This window comes from Sinocyclocheilus grahami, unplaced genomic scaffold, assembly GCF_001515645.1.
Source record: "Sinocyclocheilus grahami isolate Dianchi unplaced genomic scaffold, SAMN03320097.WGS_v1.1 scaffold978.1, whole genome shotgun sequence".
Classification (NCBI taxonomy): Eukaryota; Metazoa; Chordata; class Actinopteri; order Cypriniformes; family Cyprinidae; genus Sinocyclocheilus; species Sinocyclocheilus grahami.
Window position 1 is genome coordinate 63,785 of NW_015506157.1, and position 21,197 is coordinate 84,981.

The window sequence follows — 21,197 nt, forward strand, 5'->3', positions numbered from 1 at the left end:
GTTTTATGACATGCTAGGCTGCAACGTATCCAGGATCCTTTTAGCACATTAGTCTCGTTGTACATTGAAAGAGCTGCAGCGCTTTGAAAGCAGACGCTGTACATGCCCTCATTCTCCTGAGTGAAAACACATGGAGCGCATTTAAGGTGATGATGGGGGACTCTACCTTAACACACACGTTTATTTATTCTGCCATATCTGAGGCCCAAACTGTGTTTTTACTGAACTCCCTTTTGTATTTTTCAGACAATTCCATAAAAACAACAAATCCATACAAGATTTTTGTGATTCATCTGGGTGTAGGATTTGATCCTCTCCATAAACAAAGCAGTGACCTTTAAAGTCATGTCCTTTAATGGAAAAACAAGCAAAAATACGGCTAAATCAGCGTCTAAAGCATAAATTAGATTAGCAAAGAAAGAAAAAAAGGCTAGCTACTGGCACCAGATTACCAGATTTAGACCAAAAGCAGACTTTCTTTAAGCTCTTTCCTCTGCTTAACAACAGGAAGTAATTAAGGCAAATTATCCTCAGGTCAGACAGTCACTTGATAAGTTTACATGAACTGTGAGGTGAGAGGTCAGCCACTGAAGTTGTATACAGTTCAGTGTACACTTATCGTCTTATCGCAGCATTCTTCAAATAACGGCAAAAAGCATTTATTACTAACGACAGGATATTAACAAACCCTGCATGTACACGTCCTTCATGATTTGCTTCTACTCACTTCGCTACGGTATGTGCATGTATGCTTTCTAAGAAGTATATTCTGCTATAATGGCATTCTTTATAGCCACATTTTTATTTTCTCTCTAACCTGCAATTGCCTCGGAGTTTCCAGTAACCATACAGTCCTATATATACACCGTTTATAGAGTTTTCAAGGACAGCGTAAATGTGGAGGACTATATTCCAGTAATATGAAAAAAAATCAAATAAATCACCTGCTATTTTAACCCTGGATTCAAAAGAAGGCACTGTATTTGAAATCAAATAAATGATCTATGGCATAAATATGAATTACTTAGGCACAGACGTTTGCAAGGACCTAGCAATAGTATAAAACTGTTTAATAATAATTATTATTAGCAGACAAACTTGCAAAAAATAGTCTAATAGAAATGTATAATCATTAAAGTGCACGACATGATCAAACGGCCTCAAAGTGAAACAGGCTATCCATGGAATTTTCATAGCATTGCTAAACAATGTACTTACATTAATTGAAACTAGCATTTTTTTCCCCCCAATGAGATGTTTTCACTTCAATAACCAGAAAATTGACATCATCTAAATATATATATATATATATTCTTTTTATTTCTTTTGCTTTTGTTAAACAAACCATGTAAGCTTGTTCAGCCCTTCTAGACTCCTGTGTGTCTACTAAATTCAATAGGCTATAATTTAACAATTTATAAACTTGGTGAAGCACTAAATCTGTAATATTGTGACAAAACTTCTGTTATTATTATTTCAACTTCTACAGTGGCAAAAATCTGCAATTGTGAGGTTTGCAAACTTAATATGGATAGATGCTGGGCTGGATGTAATACCTACAGTATGCAATACTAAATTCTAGGCTATATTTTTTACTATATATATATATATATATATATATATATATCATACTTCATACTTCAGTCTGTGTTTAGACGTAATCTGTGTTAAACTAAACTTGACTACTTACTGTCTAAAATGTGAAAAAGAATGAGTGTGTCCAAACATTTGACTTGTAGTGTAAAAATCCAATGTATGTCAGCCCTGTGAGGGCACTTGAATACATGAAAGTGAAGCATTTTAGGTTATCTCCAATGAAAACCTAAAAGGCAAGTCTTAGTAGGAAACATCCAAAATGTAAGAAAAGAGTAACAGTGACATCTAGGAGTGGAACTGCAATTGCAGGAGAGCAGCATTTTTAACAGTAAAAGTTTTTAGTAGCATTTTATCTTTAATGGTTAATTTCTGCGGTATCATCCTGCCATGTTACCTATTTCACCATAATCTCTTTTTAATCAGTAATACTCAATTGGAATAATTTGTTTGGATCACCTGTTACCTAAACTACGTAAATAAATCATTTATCACAGGATGTGCCTCAGACCACTATTAATGTATGACATTGTTGTGGAACATTGCAAGATTGCTGCAAATCGCATGCTGGAAACTATAGTATACATTTCCCACATAAGTCATATTTTTGTTACAAAACATGAAGCAACAACAGCAACAAAAAATAATTAAAAAAAGTTTTTAATTAATGTTATCAAAAGTCATTCAAACACATGGAAGTTAAAAAAAAATCACTGCAAAATATAAGAAAGCGCTTTCACAGGAAAAGCGGTAAGTGATATCAGTTCTTATAAATAACAAAAAATTATACATTTATGGGAAAGTGAGTTTTATTACACTCTACTACACACCCTTTATAAACCAAGGGTAAAAAAAACAAAAAATGCTTTCAGAATTGTCTTTCATGACAATTTGCTGTAGAGAAAGGTGGATTAAAATGTATATGATAAATGTGTTCAATTTACCATTTTTAAACATTTAATATAGATATTATCTAATCACACTCACATTTGTAATCTGAAGTGTAATAAAGAGTTCCCACGACTATGGAAAACCTGAAATATCAGAACATTATAAATTGTGACCCCAGGCCTGGTAAAGGCGTGGATATGAATAAAATCTTACACATTTCTATACTGAATATATGTATATATATTTTGTTCTCTAAAATATTACAGGATATAATTTAAAATTTTAAGATTGTTTTTTTAATGTTTCCTGTAATCACAAATGCCTGAAAAAAAATCATGGAAATTCATTGGTCAAAAGATGTGGGAACCCTAGTAAGCACTACCTAAAGGGACAAGAATTATTATAGATATCGGAGAGATGTCAATATAGGAAAGAAAGCATGAAGCATTGCAGAAGAACTCCCACTCCTCCCATGAAAAGCTTGCAAGCAGTAAAAGAAACATCAGACCAAAAAGAAACACAAATGCAAAATGGACAGTAAATCTACCTTCATAAATACAACGAGATGATTGGCTGGTGATGGTTGATTGCCACTTGGGGGAGCAAGAGAGTGAGGAAGAAAGTCGATGTCTAGGTAGAATTTCCACTGCGAGTGTTGCAGAGCTCCTCACACAGGATGCTTTTCACAAGTATTAGGCTGGTGCGTTTCATGCCTCATGACAAACAGCGTGAATAAATCATGGGCACATCTCAGCTTGTGACACAGAAAGACATAGAGTCATGGACAATCGGTGGTGTTAATGTAAGCAAAATCATATTATTTACATTTTAAGAGGTACTTCATGTGTCCATGAGTGTGAGACACTCTTGAAAAATATGATCATCCTGAGATTGGAAAGAGTCGCTGTTATTGTTTTCTTTCATTCACTGAGCAGCACCGCACCAGACTGTCTGCATTTCAGCCAAAGCTGTGTCAATAGTTTGGCCCTTTACTGAAAGGATCTCTTCGCAACATTGCGCCGTAGCACATGGAAGGATGGCACACGCCTGGCTGACCGGGCTCGCCGGGGTGCCCCCTCTTCCCCTCCTCGCCGTTGTGACCAGGTGGGCCTGGCTTACCTGGGTGACCTGGTTTTCCAACCCCTGGTGGACCCATTGGACCTGAAACAAAATAATGTGTCTGTCAAGTAATGTGACTGCCTATATTACTTGACTTCATTAATTATTAAATAAGTCTCATCATTTCTGTCCTAACAACTCTCAGAGTTTGGCACGGTAATATACATGGCAATGTTGATGTGTTTGGTCTTGGCGGAATATAACTGCTTACACTGCTGCTGCCAAGACCTGTACAGAGACTTGCTGCTGCCAATGCAGCCACAGACGTGAGCATGCAGGAAATAATGCTGCTGCACATATAACATATGAAATAACCACCATATTGCAGATCTATACAGGTGGAGCTGGGGAAGGTGGAGGGTTTCTGAAGCGAACTGCAACTGCTACAGTAAGCACTAGCCAAGATTTATAATGTCGAACAGCAACCTCATTGGCTGTGGATGTGAAAAGAAACCAGTCGGCTGCACCATGTGAATAATGATGTAATTATGTCAGATTGAGTTAGAAGCTATCTGTGCCATCTGGAGTTCATGGAGTACTATGGAGACTGTAACCTTCCTTTGCAAAGAGAATGCTACTGACAGATTGGCAAGTCAAATATATTAGACCTGACAACAAGAGTAGAGTGAAGTTCTATTGCTCATTTCATGGCAACTATGGCCAGAAAGAGTGGGACATTTCCATGGAAAACTATATTTATTGCAAACAAACGAGCAAAAAACTTTATTAACATACATAATAGAACCTCAGGGCAAAAATTAATAGAAGTTAGAATTAATAAAAGTTAGTAGTGGTGCTGCATTTGCTCACCTGGTGGTCCTGGGAGACCTGGGTCTCCAATTTGTGAGCGTCCTTGATTTCCTTTCTCACCCACTTCTCCTGGATCACCTAAACATAGCCAGAAAAAAATATATATATTCTGTGTGTTCAAAACAAACAATCTACAATTAAATATATGCTGAAACAGATTTCACTTTGTGAGCTATTCATTCAGTTTCCTTAAGCTACTGTAGGTAAATGTATTTGATAAGTCTTATTCGGATGGGATTAGTTTGAGAAATTTGTTTTAAATCCCATTCGAAACCTGTCAAGCCTATGTTTTTCTCACACACCATGTGTTAAAATTTCAGAGCAAATCACCTTCAGTTTTTGGCTAAATTAATGGTCCACTAAGAAATCTAATCACGTCTGAATGTGAATGTCAGTGCTTACTGATATTGTATCATCTCAATGCTTCTCATGTGTTTAGCATAACCTGAACTATTGTTTATGCACTAATCTTCCTAATGTGGTACTTTTTAATATGGATGGTATCTGTCAAAATACTAATAGAAATATGAAATTATAAAATCGAATTATATAATTAAGCAACATCATATCGCAGTAACTTCGATGACTGGTCATATTAATATCAGCATCAGGTAAGACATGTATAGATTAAAATAACAGATGTGTGGTGAACTGTCAACTCAAACATTATTCAAAAAACAAATCCTGTCCAAATAGGGTTAGATAGAAATTTGTCTTTGTACTTTCTTTACTCATGTAGCTACTATAATTAAAGATTACAATGAAATTATGTAATTAACATAATTATGTGACTGGAATTATACAACCAGTTTCTATAGCCACTACCGGCACTTTATATCCCCCATCTGTCTGGAATCAAATGATTTTATTTACAAATTTCATTTACATAATATATAAAAACTTGGCTATTGATTCTAATACATATTTAAATTACTTATTTTACATCAAATCCAGCTTATCATGTTTGTCTGCTTATTATTATTTCTATACAAATAATATTTTTTCTACTGGTATATGCCAGAGCATGCGAGTGAAGCAGAGTGGAGAGATGCTTCACTCAATATTGTGCTCTATGCCAAAGCACTCCACTCACTTGCTCATGGCCTAAGTGAATGCTCCACTCAAGTACTACTCATGCTCACCAGTAAAACGATGTTCACTCAAATTCTGCTCCAACATTAAATTTCCTCTTCACTATATTGTCACGACCCTGGACTCTATCGGTGTATTTTTCCTCTCCCACGTGCTCCATGACCCAGTTTTCTCCCATGTTAATTGTTTCATTAATTCCAGGTGTTTCTCATCATCCCCTCCTCTAGTCCTGTGTATTTAAAGTGAGTCCTATTCAGAGTTCTGTGTTTGGTATTGAATGCTACGTGTGTGTTCCTAGTTCCTTTGCATGTCTATTAAAGTCTGTTAGTTTGAAGTCTGCTCCATGTCTCTTCGTTCCTCACTCTGTGCTCCTACACAGTAGCGCTCGTGACGGAATACCAGATCAAAACAGTTACCTCCGTGTGTTCCCTCCATTTTTGTTTCCGTTTTTTTGCTCAATGTCTTTTGCTTCCATTGTGTCCATGGATCCCCTTGCCCACCCTGAATACCTCCTACTCCTGCTGGAGCAGGGAGAAAGATTGCTCGAGGGCCACACCAGACTGTTTCTGGCCCTCGCCGAACTCACCAGCTATCCGGACGACTCTGCGCGTTCTATGACGCCAGCCTGAACACTGCATGCAGAGCGCCGTCGTCCGAAGATGGTCCTCGAGCAGATTTCACCACTTTCGTGGAGTGAATTCTGGTGAGAAATGGATCGCCATTCACCATCTGCCCAGTGAATGATCTCGCCGGATACACTCCCGACCCAGTGCCCAAGCCCACCGCTGATGGAGAGCCGGAGCCCACCACGGCCGACGAGCCGTTGCCGCATGGAGCGACAGAGCAACGGATCGCCGCGGAGCTGCAAGTGAAATCAGTCAAGGTGCGAGAGCTGGCAACAGAACCCGCCACGAGGGAGAATGCCGTGGACAGAGAGAGCACGGAGTGGAGCTCCGCCCACTGCACCATGGCTGAGGGTGAGCTGATTATACAGCTGGGACTGCTGGACTTCGAGGGGGACCTTATAGACTGGGAAACTGAGCTAGAAGCCAACTTGCCCCCTCTCCTCTCTCCTTCGTCCCCGCTGGTCCCGTCCAGCCCTGAGTGGGCTCCCGTTTCCCAGTCCAACGCAGAGAGGACTCCAGTCACCAAGTTTACCCCAGTGAGGGCTCCAGTCCCCGAATTTAGCCCAAAGAGGGCTCCAGTCCCCGAGTTTAGCCCAGAGAGGGTTCCAGTCCCCGAGTTTATACCAGTGAGGTCTCCAGTCTCCGAGTTTAGCCCAGAGAGAGCTCCAGTCCCCGAGTTTAGCCCAGAGAGGGCTCCAGTCCCTGAGTTTAGCCCTGAGAAAGTTCCTGTTCCCATGTCTGGCCCAGAGAAAGTTCCTGTTCCCATGTCTAGCCCAGAGAAAGTTCCTGTTTCCATGTCCAGCCCAGGGAGGGCTCCCATTCCCGAGTTCAGTCCTGAAAGCCCGGAGGCTCACAAATGCCCACCCTCCCCCATGCCCCTGCCTCCTCCTCCACTGTCATCTGACAGCCCCTCTGCTAACCCTCAGCTCACTATCAGCACGGTGTGAGCTCCACGGGACTGCCATCCTCCAGCGTCGCCGTGGCTGGAGTATCCCTTGACTCCGCCTCCAGCCTCTAAGCACCGGACTCCGCCTTGCCCCGTGGACCCGTCGGCTCCACCATGGCTTCTAGCTCCCTCCTCTCCGCCGGCTCTGCCTTGGTCTGGCGTCGACTATCATGCACCTCGGGACTCCACTCCTCCGGTTGTGCCTCATCCCTTCGTCCCTCCGGCTCCATCAGGCTGCTTCATCCCTTTGGCTCCTCCACGGCCTTTCGGATCCACGCCTCCGCGTCAGTCGCCAGCGCCATCTTCTCTGCCTTGGCCCTCCCCATCACCCTGGCTCATCTGCTCTCCGTCTCCGCCTCGGGCTCCTCCGCCACCTACTCCGCCGCCATTGGTTGGCCCCCTGGAGTCGGCGACAATTCCTCCTCCATGGCTCCTCCCTCCATCGGCTCCACCGTGGGCCACCATCATGGCTGTGGCCTGGGTCCTGCTTGGCCCCTCCTGCTCCAAGTCCTTCCTGTCGCCTCCCTGGCTCCTCCCTCCATCGTCACCTCCCTGGACTCTGTCTGCCGGCCCCCTCCTGGGTGTCCGTCCTCCTCCCGAACCTCCTCCCAAGTTCCCACCCGTGCCCCTTCCGGGAGGGGGGGCGATATGTCACGCCCCTGGACTCTATATGTGTGTTTTTCCTCCCCCACGTGCTCCATGACCCAGTTTTCTCCCATGTTAATTGTTTCATTAGTTCCAGGTGTTTCTCGTCATCCCCTCCTCTAATCCTCTACTAAACTGTATTTAAAGTGAGTCCTATTCAGAGTTCTGTGTCTGGTATTGAATGTCAATTTCCCCGCTACGTGTGTGTTCCAAGTTCCGTTGAATGTCTATTAAAGTCTGTTAGTTTGAAGTCTGCTCCACGTCTCCTCGTTCCTCGCTTTGTGCTCCTACACAGTAGCGCTCGTGACATACAGTGGGTACGGAAAGTATTCAGACCCCCTTAAATTTTTCACTCTTTGTTATATTGCAGCCATTTGCTAAAATCAATTAAGTAATTTTTTTCCTCATTAATGTACACACAGCACCCCATACTGTGTGTACATTAATGAGGAAAAAAATTTACTTAAATGATATTAGCAAATGGCTGCAATATAACAAAGAGTGAAAAATTTAAGGGGGTCTGAATACTTTCCGTACCCACTGTATATGACTTTCTGTTTATAATGAATTTCTCGAATAAATGTCTCAATTACAGTAGGCCTATAGAATGGGACCTCGGGACAGTATGGGGAATGCCTCCAGCATGACTGGTGTCTGAAGCATGTGTCAAAACACGACAATGAATTTGACATTTGTCAGCAACAGCCTATGACGTCACTGCCAGTGTGACTGTGAGTATGTGTCTGTAAAACGTCATTCACTTCTTTGTCTTCAGGAGACCGTTTGTTTGTGTACGTGCAAAGAATGCGACTGATATGAAACACCCAGGCAAGTATTTCAGAACATGTGCCTTCACGTCAGAGGACACCTGATGACACCAGACTTTTGCGTTATGTATTTGAGTGAGAAGTACTCGCATTCAGTTCTCGAAAGTGCTAAATGCACTCATTGTGAGCATTTCTCAATGGAAAAGCTGGATGGAGTGCATTCAACTCACAAGGAAGTTGGATGTGCTCATTTTTGACGTATTAATAGGACTGAATGAAATAGATGGTATGAAGCTCTGTTCTTCGATTTTTACCTGAAGGATAGTAGACATAATGAGTGCATTCAGCTCTCGAGGGAGTTGAACAAACTCATAGCAATGCATTTGTGGCAGCAGATTATGTTCTCGTCTGATATTTGAGAGAATCTACCATTTGAACAGAGCGTGTTCGGCTCTCGAAAGAGTGGAATGCATGCTGTGTGATGTGGTCACGGTAAGAAGCTCTGCCTATGCTTAACCTGTTAACCTGCACCCCCATTTTGGGACTCACAGCTGAAAATGACCTACCTAACTTAAAATGGTAACAGTTTCTGACAACAGTGTGCTACACACACAATTTTGGTGTCTTTGGAAAGAAATTGTACCGCACTGATTTTTTTATTTTAATTTCATATAAAAATACATGAAATCAGTCCTGGAGTTTAGCAATCCAGAAAAGTAATGGGTTGAAAGTCACATGTCTCATGAGTTTCTATTTCAAATCTGAAGAAGATACCATGAAAAATTTGAGATTCCTGCAACCATTTTTCTGAGACTATGTCTAGATTTTTAGTCTGTTTTTGACAATAGTAAGAAGCTCTGCCTATGCTTAACCTGTTAACCTGCACCCCCATTTTGGGACTCACAACTGAAAATGACCTACCTAACTTAAAATGGTAACAGTTTCTGACAACAGTGTGCTACACACACAATTTTGGTGTCTTTGGAAAGAAATTGTACCGCACTGATTTTTTTATTTTAATTTCATATAAAAATACATGAAATCAGTCCTGGAGTTTAGCAATCCAGAAAAGTAATGGGTTGAAAGTCACATGTCTCATGAGTTTCTATTTCAAATCTGAAGAAGATACCATGAAAAATTTGAGAAAGTGCTAAATGCACTCATTGTGAGCATTTCTCAATGGAAAAGCTGGATGGAGTGCATTCAACTCACAAGGAAGTTGGATGTGCTCATTTTTGACGTATTAATAGGACTGAATGAAATAGATGGTATGAAGCTCTGTTCTTCGATTTTTACCTGAAGGATAGTAGACATAATGAGTGCATTCAGCTCTCGAGGGAGTTGAACAAACTCATAGCAATGCATTTGTGGCAGCAGATTATGTTCTCGTCTGATATTTGAGAGAATCTACCATTTGAACAGAGCGTGTTCGGCTCTCGAAAGAGTGGAATGCATGCTGTGTGATGTGGTCACGGTAAGAAGCTCTGCCTATGCTTAACCTGTTAACCTGCACCCCCATTTTGGGACTCACAGCTGAAAATGACCTACCTAACTTAAAATGGTAACAGTTTCTGACAACAGTGTGCTACACACACAATTTTGGTGTCTTTGGAAAGAAATTGTACCGCACTGATTTTTTTATTTTAATTTCATATAAAAATACATGAAATCAGTCCTGGAGTTTAGCAATCCAGAAAAGTAATGGGTTGAAAGTCACATGTCTCATGAGTTTCTATTTCAAATCTGAAGAAGATACCATGAAAAATTTGAGATTCCTGCAACCATTTTTCTGAGACTATGTCTAGATTTTTAGTCTGTTTTTGACAATATATGCTACAAAACCATGTTACCTTTTACTGCCAAGATGCAGTTTTTTGAGCGCAAGTTATTCCATAACGGATACAAACAATAACTGTCCCCGAAGAAATGAGACGTAAACAAAGGAATTACCATCCATATTGCAACATTATTGCTTCGTTGGACTAAAAGTGCTCTATGGGATGTTGTTCAGTGGGGTCTTACCTTTCTAACTAAACTGGTATTTACAGCTGTGGATGTGCTTATGACCCGTTACTACAATGAATCTGGTATGTACTGCGTTTTGATTATGCATGTTTCGATGTGTACTGCTTACACAAATTTAGCAAATACATTCTTTATAAGCTTTCCATTGAAAAACAGCGATCTAACGTAGATGCTTGAGGCTTAGACCTTTAGAATGATATATAGTTTGTCAAGATTAATTATGTCCCTTTTCATTTAATCTCTTCGTAATCTATTCGTAAACATTGACGCGTGCAAAAAGCGTTCAGTGCGCCGGCATCCAGGTGCGGTTTAACAGGTTAACTCTCTCTTGAGGGATGAGAGTTGAGCACCTACTTCCCGCCTCCCTGGTTAGCTGCCTCTGCAGAAGAGTGTTGTTAGGCTTCCTCTCTTTATAGAGAGTCTATCTACTGAGGCCTCCACTCTTTAGAGTCTGCCTAGATAGCAGTTCCAAGTTGTTAGGCTCTCTGTGAGCCTCCTTGGGAAGCTATCCTGAGCATAGGACATAGTTAGGCCTCTTCTGGATTTAAAGAGTCATTATGCCGAGGCCTCCGTCTTTAGAGCTCGGCCAGGCAGTAGTGGCAAGTTGTTAAGCTCTCTGTGAGCCTTATTGGCTAGCTGCCTCTGCAGAGGATCATTGCCAGACTTCTTCCCACTATAGAGAGTCTTGCAGAGGCCTCCACTCCTCATAGCTCTGCCTGGGCAGCAGTATCAAGTTTTTTGGTACTATGTGTGCCTCCTTGATAGCTATTCTTGACTAGGACATTTGACTAGGTCACGTTAAAGTGTCATCATGTTAAGGTCTTTGTCCTTGGAACTTGAATTAGGGTTGTGCCATGGGGCCTCCCTGGTTACTAGGGACCCCACTAGACCTCCTCTCGCTTGAGAGTCTTTGCTCCACTCCTCAGTACTCCATCTGAATAGCAATTTTGTGTGTTTAGGCTCTCTGTGAGCCTCCTTGGAAGCTGTCCTGAGTGTTGAGCGTAGTTAGGCTTCCTCTCACTTCAGAGAGATGTCATACTGAGGTGTTCCTTCTTAGAGCTCGATTAGGCAGTGGCAATGAGTTGCAGGTTCTGTGAGCCTCCATAGTACTCCTGGGTTGTGAGCATTTGTTAGGCCTCCTTTCACTATAAAAAGCCGTCCTGCTAAGGCCTTCACTCCCCTGAGCCCCACCTGGTTATTAGTGCCAAGTCATTAGGCCTCCTTGACAGGCATAAGATGTTGCTAGGCTGTGTCTTGCTTGAAAGTTATTATGCTAGGCCTCCATCCTCTGAGCTCAGATAGCCTCCTTGGCTACTGCCTTTTTCAGAGGAGTGTTGTTAGGCATTGTCTCACTATAGAGAGTCTTTTTTTCTGAGGCCTCCACTCCTCAGAGCTCCGATGGGATAACAGTTGTAAGGCTCTTTGTGAGCCACCTTGGGAGGTTGTTCCATGTGTAGGGTGTAATTAGGCCTCCTCTCGATATGTAGAGGCTTTGATCCTTAGAAGTTGACCAGACAGTAGTGCCAAGTTGTTATGCTCTCTGTGAGCCTCCTAGGCTGCTGCCTCTTCAGAAAAGTGTTGTTAAGCTTCCTCTTGCTGCAGAGTCTTTTTGCTGAGGCCTCCTCTCCTTGGAACTCCACCTGTACAGCAATGTCAAGTTGTTAGGCTCTCTGTGAGCCTCCTTGATAGTTATTCTTAATGTAGGGGCAAATGTAGGCCTCTGCATGCTTTAGAGAGTACTCTGTCCTTAGACCTCAGTTAGGCAGTAGTGTCAAGTCGTTAGGCTCTTTGTGTGCATCCTTGGCAACTGCTTTTAATTTAAAGAGTGTTGCTAGGCCACCTCTCGTTATAAAGTGTTGTCCTTTTTAGACCTACACTCCCCAGAACTCTGATTGAGTAGCAACTCCAATGTAAGCCTCCTTGTAAGCTGTCCTTAGTGTTGAACATAGTTAGGCCTCCTCTCACTTTAAAGAGCTGTCATGTTGAGGCTGTACTTGTACATATATTGACTGTACTCCCTTAAAGGTGTTCTGCCCATGGGCTGAGCTTCTTTTTGACTTGGCCCTGCAGAGAAGAGAGAAAGGGTGCATACCGGGATTTTCTCAGATAGGGTATGCTCGGGTTTTGGCCGTAGGGAGTTAAGTCACGACAGTCGCTGGTGCGTACCTTATAGGGATTGGGACTTCAGTGTCAGCCATTTAGGCACTCATCCATTCAGCATGGCAGAGTGAGTATTTCGTTCCCCATAATATCCAGATGCAGTGCGAATTCCCATTTTTAAAGGGAGTGTCTCAGGTTACGCATGTAACTTTAGTTCCCTAAGAAGGGGAACGAGTCCCATTGCATTGCTTCAGGTGTTCCAGCGCATCTCTTCTTCAGAGAAGAAGTGGATGATGTGTTCTACGGGTTCTCTTTTATACTCATGGTCACATTGGTAGTGACTATCGCCAGCCAAGTTGATCATAGAGACCATTGGTGGCAATGCATCTTACGTTCTATTTAGGTTTACTATGTTTTTGAGAAACGCAGCCATGATGATATTTGTGGCTTTAAAGCAATATTTTTATAAAACAGTAGGCTATAAATAAATGTGACATGATTTGACTGGATAGTGCTGAATTGCAGAGCTTGTGGAAAAATATCCACGTCGCTTTTATCAGATGATTTCTTGACCGCTCTTTTCTCACCACTGCTATTTTGCTGCATGCTTATTTTGTTATTGAGAAGAAAGCATGCAGCACATATTTACATGTTCATCTAAATGGCGCTCTCATCAGTGTGGAAGCCGGGATGTTTGTTATTGTATAGCACTGCAAAGGTTTTTAAACTTATTTTTATTAAAAAGTAAAACAACTAATAAGAACTTATTATATCACACAAAATGAATATTTGCTAACTCAGTTTCTCACACACCTTTTTAATTTCTTCTCCTTCGTTCTTAAAGGGTTCATATGATGCAATTTCAATTTTTCCTTTCTCTTTGGAGTGTTACAAGCTCTTGGTGCATAAAGAAGATCTGTAAAGTTGCAAAGAGAAAAGTCTCAAATTCAAAGAGATATTCTTTATAAAAGTTAAGAGTCAATCACGCCTACCTAAAACGGCGCGTTCTAACACTCCCCCACATGTCTACGTCACGATGTGGGAAGATTGCCACCGCCGCCATGTCGTGAAGGAGCTGTGTGCTTCGTTGTGAAAGCGAAACTACTTTGTTTGGCCTTCCAAAAGAGGACGATATCCGCTTCGTCATGCCTGGAGCTGATCCGTGCTGGTCGCTGAGGAAATACATCAACTTCGTGCTGTGGATTGCCGGATCGGCTTTCACCGTGGACGAAGCGCCGTCGCTTTTATCAGATGATTTCTTGACTGCTCTTTTCTCACCACTGCTATTTTGCTGCATGCTTATTTTGTTATTGAGAAGAAAGCATGCAGCACATACAGTGGGGCAAAAAAGTATTTAGTCAGCCACCAATTGTGCAAGTTCTCCCACTTAAAAAGATGAGAGAGGCCTGTAATTTTCATCATAGGTATACCTCAACTATGAGAGACAAAATGAGAAAAAAAATCTAGAAAATCACATTGTAGGATTTTTAAAGAATTAATTGGTACATTCCTCGGTAAAATAAGTATTTGGTCACCTACAAACAAGCAATATTTCTGGCTCTCACAGACCTGTAACTTCTTCTTTAAGAGGCTCCTCTGTCCTCCACTCATTACCTGTATTAATGGCATCTGTTTGAACTCGTTATCAGTATAAAAGACACCTGTCCACAACCTCAAACAGTCACACTCCAAACTCCACCATGGCCAAGACCAAAGAGCTGTCAAAGGACACCAGAAACAAAATTGTAGACCTGCACCAGGATGGGAAGACTGAATCTGCAATAGGTAAACAGCTTGGTGTGAAGAAATCAACTGTGGGAACAATTATTAGAAAATGGAAGACATACAAGACCACTGATAATCTCCCTCGATCTGGGGCTCCACGCAAGATCTCACCCCGTGGGGTCAAAATGATCACAAGAACTGTGAGCAAAAATCCCAGAACCACACGGGGGGACCTAGTGAATGACCTGCAGAGAGCTGGGACCAAAGTAACAAAGGCTACCATCAGTAACACACTGCGCCGCCAGGGACTCAAATCCTGCAGTGACAGACGTGTCCCCCTGCTTAAGCCAGTACATGTCCAGGCCCATCTGAAGTTTGCTAGAGAGCATTTGGATGATCCAGAAGAGGATTGGGAGAATGTCATATGGTCAGATGAAACCAAAATAGAACTTTTTGGTAAAAACTCAACTTGTCATGTTTGGAGGAGAAAGAATGCTGAGTTGCATCCAAAGAACACCATACCTACTGTGAAGCATGGGGGTGGAAACATCATGCTTTGGGGCTGTTTTTCTGCAAAGGGACCAGAACGACTGATCCGTGTAAACGAAAGAATGAATGGGGCCATGTATCATGAGATTTTGAGTGAAAACCTCCTTCCATCAGCAAGGGCACTGAAGATGAAACGTGGCTGGGTCTTTCAGCATGACAATGATCCCAAACACACCACCCGGGAAACGAAGGAGTGGCTTCGTAAGAAGCATTTCAAGGTCCTGGAGTGGCCTAGCCAGTCTCCAGATCTCAACCCCATAGAAAATCTTTGGAGGGAGTTGAAAATCCATGTTGCCCAGCGACAGCCCCAAAACATTACTGCTCTAGAGGAGATCTGCATGGAGGAATGGGCCAAAATACCAGCAACAGTATGTGAAAACCTTGTGAAGACTTACAGAAAAAGTTTGACCTCTGTCATTGCCAACAAAGAGTATATAACAAAGTATTGAGATGAAATTGTTATTGACCAAATACTTATTTTCCACCATAATTCTTTAAAAATCCTACAATGTGATTTTCTGAATTTTTTTTCTCATTTTGTCTCTCATAGTTGAGGTATACCTATGATGAAAATTACAGGCCTCTCTCATCTTTTTAAGTGGGAGAACTTGCACAATTGGTGGCTGACTAAATACTTTTTTTCCCCACTGTATTTACATGTTCATCTAAATGGCGCTCTCATCAGTGTGGAAGCCGGGATGTTTGTTATTGTATAGCACTGCAAAGGTTTTTAAACTTATTTTTATTAAAAAGTAAAACAACTAATAAGAACTTATTATATCACACAAAATGAATATTTGCTAACTCAGTTTCTCACACACCTTTTTAATTTCTTCTCCTTCGTTCTTAAAGGGTTCATATGATGCAATTTCAATTTTTCCTTTCTCTTTGGAGTGTTACAAGCTCTTGGTGCATAAAGAAGCTCTGTAAAGTGCCACCGCCGCCATGTCGTGAAGGAGCTGTGTGCTTCGTTGTGAAAGCGAAACTACTTTGTTTGGCCTTCCAAAAGAGGACGATATCCGCTTCGTCATGCCTGGAGCTGATCCGTGCTGGTCGCTGAGGAAATACATCAACTTCGTGCTGTGGATTGCCGGATCGGCTTTCACCGTGGACGAAGCGCAGTCCAACCCGGGATCGTCACATGTGGTTGCCGCAAGCCCGCCCACCGCCGCTCACAGTTCAACCGAAATATTCCGATGTGTCCAGCGCATTTTATGGAGGACTGTTTCCTGATCCTGGAAAAGTAGACTACAATGCCGGCTGTTCTGACTCACATACTGTAAGAATTTGAATTTGAACTGAATTTGCCACTGATGATTCAAACGCAAGTTTTGAGCAGTGTAGAGTAGCGTTTGTAGTTTGTCATTTCTCCGATCACAAATGTAGGCATGGTTTTATGTTTACGCGGCGCGATCCAATGCAACGCGTAAAAAGACAGTATACAGTAAGTCATTATAATCCGTAATTATGTCCCCACTGGATGTAAGAAATGCCTCATTTATAATGGGTTTTAATGTTTTTGCCTCGTTGCTCCGGCCAGACAGGGCATCACAATATGCCAAGGGGCGTAACATTTCTGTCTTGAGTTATTCAGCCAATCACAACGCACTGGATAGCTGGCCAATCAGAGCACACCTCTCTTTTCAGACCGATGAGCTTTGTAAAAATCAACGCGTTTCAGAAAGGCGGGGCATAGAGGTGAAACAATAATGTACAGTATGTGGAAAATAGTGTTTTTTTAACCTTAAACCGCATAAACACATTTCGTTACACCAAATACAGAAAATAATGTTCTTTTTAGCAACATCATATGACCCCTTTAACTTCGATGTTTACTGTGCATTTAAACTATGTATAAGGTTCACAACTTCATTATAACAATATTTGAACTCCATAACCTTAGACCTATTGCTTATTTCACATATTCTCAAATGAGAGTATCACAAAGAACATTCTGGGTTGAGTGAGCGGAGCAGAATCTTAAGAAGGGGACTCTCTGTTTCAGAGGCAATTTTACTGCTCCACTCCGCTCACATGCTTTGGTATATACAGTTGTAGTCATACTAATGTGGTAACAATAATATTGTAACAATAATATTGATAAACCAATTTGTATACCAATCAATTTCTGTGAACTATCTGAGACAATATACAGCCCTATAGACAAGGTATGATGTGTTTAGCATGCCTGTACCTTTCATGCCAGGGACACCAGGCCGCCCAGGTAAACCCCGTTGACCTTGCAGCCCATTAGAACCAGATAAACCTGGGAATCCTCGAAAGCCATGAGGACCTGGTGGCCCTGGAGGCCCTGGGGGTCCCACCCGTGTGTAGCAGTGTTCACAGCTTCTGTGATGACTGTATTGGCTACTCAATAGTAGAGCAGGAATTTCAGCTGTAACAAAAATAATAATATTAATATAATAAGATACAACATAAAAGCATAATAAACATAATAAGATACAGGCATGCCTCTGGCCCAGAAGCCTTTATTTCTACTGAATATGTACATCCTGTGGTTGAAATAAACTTTTTTCCACTCACCAGCCAATTTGGGTCCTACATTTTGCTATAAACTTACCAGCTATTGAGAACAGAAATAAACCAGATATTAAAGGTCATTCAAATATACTGTATTTATTATTTATTATTAAATCTACTTCTAAAAGACTGAATTGCTTTCAGTTTTACTACAATCAATCACTGTTTGAATCACTGATCATTGCATTGAAATCTATTTCAATGCAATGATCTTCGCTCTTGCTGGATGTTTTGATACCATTCTTTATTCATGGCAGTGTTTTTGGGCAGAATTATGAGAGAGCCCACTCCCTTTGTTGAAAAGCCACCCCACACATGGATGGTCTCATGGTGCTTCACTGTTGGCACAACACAGGACTCATGGTAGTGTTCACCTTTTCTTCTCCGGACAATCGATTTTCCAGATGTCCCAAACAGTCGGAAGGCAGCTTCATCAGAGAAAATAACTTTGCACCAGTCTTCTGCTGTCCAGTCCTTGTACTTCATGCAGAATTTCAGTCTGTCCTGGACGTTTTTCTTGGAGAGGAGTGGCTTCTTTGCTGCCCTTCTTGACACCAGGCTGTTGTCCAAAAGTCTTGGCCTCACTGTGCGTGCAGATGCTCTGACACCAAACTGCAGCCATTCCTGAGCAAGCTCTGCACTGCTGGTGACACGATTCTGTAGCTGACTCCTCAGGAGGAGAGGGTCCTGGCGCTTGCTGGACACTCTGGCATGTCCTGAAGACCTCTTTCTTGATGATCTGGTAAATGGTTCTTTCAGATGCAATATTCTTTGTAGCAATTTCCTTGCATGTAAGGCATTTTGATGCAAAGTGATGATGGCTGCACGTGTTTCTTTGGAGGTAACCATTGCTAACAAGAACACAATGATTGGAAGCGCTTCTTCCCTCCTTTTATAGCAATCAGTCTGTTCTTACAATCAAATTAGTATGATAGTGATTTTACCTGACTAGTACTCATTCACACTTTCACATGTGCTGCTGATATGTTTAGTCAATTAATGTTAGCTGGTCATTTTGTGTCAGGATCAAAAAACTGTGAGTTAATTTTTTTGGCCAATGAAGCTTTTAGCAATTATTTAACATGCATCTGATCACTCTACACAATAATCTAGAAACAATGTGAATGAACACCACAACAGCTTAAGCAGCAAACTTTGCAAAACGCAAAATTGATGTCACTGCCAAAACTTTTGACCATGACTGTACTTGCAAGATGGAAGGATAATTAACAGATCGTGGCTGGGATGGGATGCACCTTTGATAATACCATTCTCCCTTCTCAAGAAACAATTCTTGTATGTTCTTCACTTTTGGCAATTGAGTACTGGTGATCTACTGGGCAGTTTTCACCATTCGCTAGAGTGCCTTATATGGTCCGATACTAAACAATTGCCATAAAACATTGAGATGCAGTTGTTAAGTATACTCTTGATGATACTGCAGTCAAAATCAAACAGTATCCTGGGATAAAAATTAGCTTTCTTAAGGCCTTTCAGGAATTAAAGATGCTGCTGTGTTTTTTTTAAAGATTAATGAGGAGTTCATGGACCAGATGGGATCATCGTAGATATGAACACCCAGAAACAGGAAGCTTAAAACATACTCCACTATGACTCTATGGCTGATCTAAACAGACATTGCACATGGCTCTTAGTTTGTCCACAATGAACTCCTTGGTCTTCTGGGTGTTGAGGACCACACTGTTGTCAGCACACCACAGAGTCAGGTGCTGGACTTCATCCATGTAAGCCATCTCATCATCTCTGATTAAGCCAACCACTGTGGTGTCATCTGAGAACTTAATGGTGTTAAGCCCGGGACACAACAAGCTGACGGTCAGCTGTCAGGCAATGTGGGGTGGTTTCTGAGTGTCAGTTGGCTTTCGTTTTTTTTGTGTGCTCCGCACCATTGGCTCTAGTCACCTCCTGGTATGGGAGAGTTATGTTCTCTCACACAAATGCAGAGCATACACCAGGGGTTCTCAACCCTGGCCCTTGAGGCCCACTTGAGTTTGATCAAGGTTGGAGCTAAACTCTGCTGTAACATGAAGAGTCAGGGTTGAGAACCTCTGGTGTACACGCTAGTTGTCTGTCAGCTGTAGTCTGTCCAGTGTGTTCAAGTGCAATATTTTTTTTTTTGCCCTGATACAAGCGATGCAATGTGAAACCACAGTTGACTTTCCTCAGCGCTAGCACTTTGGCGTCAGTTTGGTGTGTCCCCACCCTTAGAACCATGAACAGAGACACAGTTATGAGTGAAGAGAGTGTAAAAAAAGAGAGCTTATCACACAGCCTTGCAGCAAACCAGTGTGCATGTTGAGGTTATCCAGATTAACAGGGGGTCTGTAAATCAAAAAGTCTAATGCCCAGTTGCACAGTGATGCGCTAATCCCTAACTGGCTAAACTTGGAGACCAGAATTGAGGGGATCACAGTACTGAACGCTGAACAACATTGGCTACGTTTACATGCAACCAAATAATCAGTTTGTAATCGGATTGACAGCTCAATTGGACTGAAAAGCCTTCATGTAAACACCTTGATCAATCCGATTGAGCTCGATCGGAATGAAATTTCGATCGGATTGAAGGGGGTGGTTTATACCTTTTCTAATATGATTGAGAGTGCATGTAAACACTCGATCGGATTGAACCCCGAAACTGAAAGGACTGCGCATGTGCAATGACGCAGAAATAACGTAATGATGTATGACGCGTGGAATGAACGGTTCTTCCTTTTTGAATAAAGTGTTGTATAAATGCATGTCCTGTCATTATAAAACTCTCCTTTCACTCGGCAACTGTGAAGTGGAGCAGGACAACCTCCCACCAGCCCTTGTTTTGGATACTCATCCACAGGCAACCGTTTTGGGCGCGGGGAGGGGCATTTTTACTGCGTAAAAAATATGAGCAGCACGGCACAGTGTACATATGTATATTTATTCATAAATGTATGAATATTAATTCTGCTGTTAAAAACAAATAAAGAAACCATGTAGGAGAATGGTTATTATGTGCAAACAGTGAGAAACTCTATATGTGTGCAGTGTGCGCATGTAAAAAAAAAAAATTCCGATTTGAAGCTTGTGACATATAAACATGCACATCAACTCGATCACTTTATTTAACGTTCATGTAAACACTACATTCAGATTCATCAGTCGGAATGAATTTAGTCCGATTTAACCAAAAATTGTGCATGTAAACGTAGCCAGTTGGGACTGTCCAGGTGGGCAGAGCAGGCTTGAGTGCCATGGAGATAGTGTCCTCTGTTGACCTATTTGTGCAGTAGGAAAACTGGTGAGTTGTCCAGGGCAGTAGGAAGAATGGCTTTCAGATGTGGTGATACCAGTCTCTCAAAGCACTTAGCAATGATAGGGGTGAATGCAACTGGGTGGAAGTCATTCAAGGCAACAAGGACAAGTTCCTATGCCAGGGACAGATTGAAAATATCCATGAAGACCTCAGCCAGCTGACTTGCACAAACTCTGAGCACACACCCAGTTATTCCATCTGAGCCAGCTGCTTTCCTTAAATCCACTGTGTTTAAGGTATTATAAACCTAAGTGGAGGAGAGTGGGAGATGTAGTGCACCAGGTAAAGGATCCACTTTAGATGTTATCTCCTTGTTACCCTGGTTGAAGCAAGCATTAAAGTTGTGAAGCTTTTCGGGAAGGGAGGCAAAGCTGAATGGGGGTAAAGAACTGGGCAACTCGAAATCTGCAATAGTCCAAATGCCTTTCCACATCCATTGAGGGTCAGTGGAGATT

General features: G+C 41.9%; 1 protein-coding gene across 1 annotated transcript in view; it reads right to left on the reverse strand.

The window, feature by feature from the left end:
• Positions 1-2,798: 2,798 nt before the first annotated feature.
• The window catches only part of LOC107565055 (collagen alpha-1(XXI) chain-like), a 90,854-nt gene continuing 72,455 nt past the window's right edge, over positions 2,799-21,197 (reverse strand). The window contains exons 28-30 of the mRNA XM_016250238.1: positions 17,083-17,283; positions 4,414-4,491; positions 2,799-3,645 (exon numbers count right to left, since the gene is read on the reverse strand). Coding sequence (XP_016105724.1) covers positions 3,458-3,645; positions 4,414-4,491; positions 17,083-17,283 — 467 coding nt within the window. The 3' untranslated portion in view covers positions 2,799-3,457. The remainder of the gene's footprint in view (positions 3,646-4,413; positions 4,492-17,082; positions 17,284-21,197) is intronic.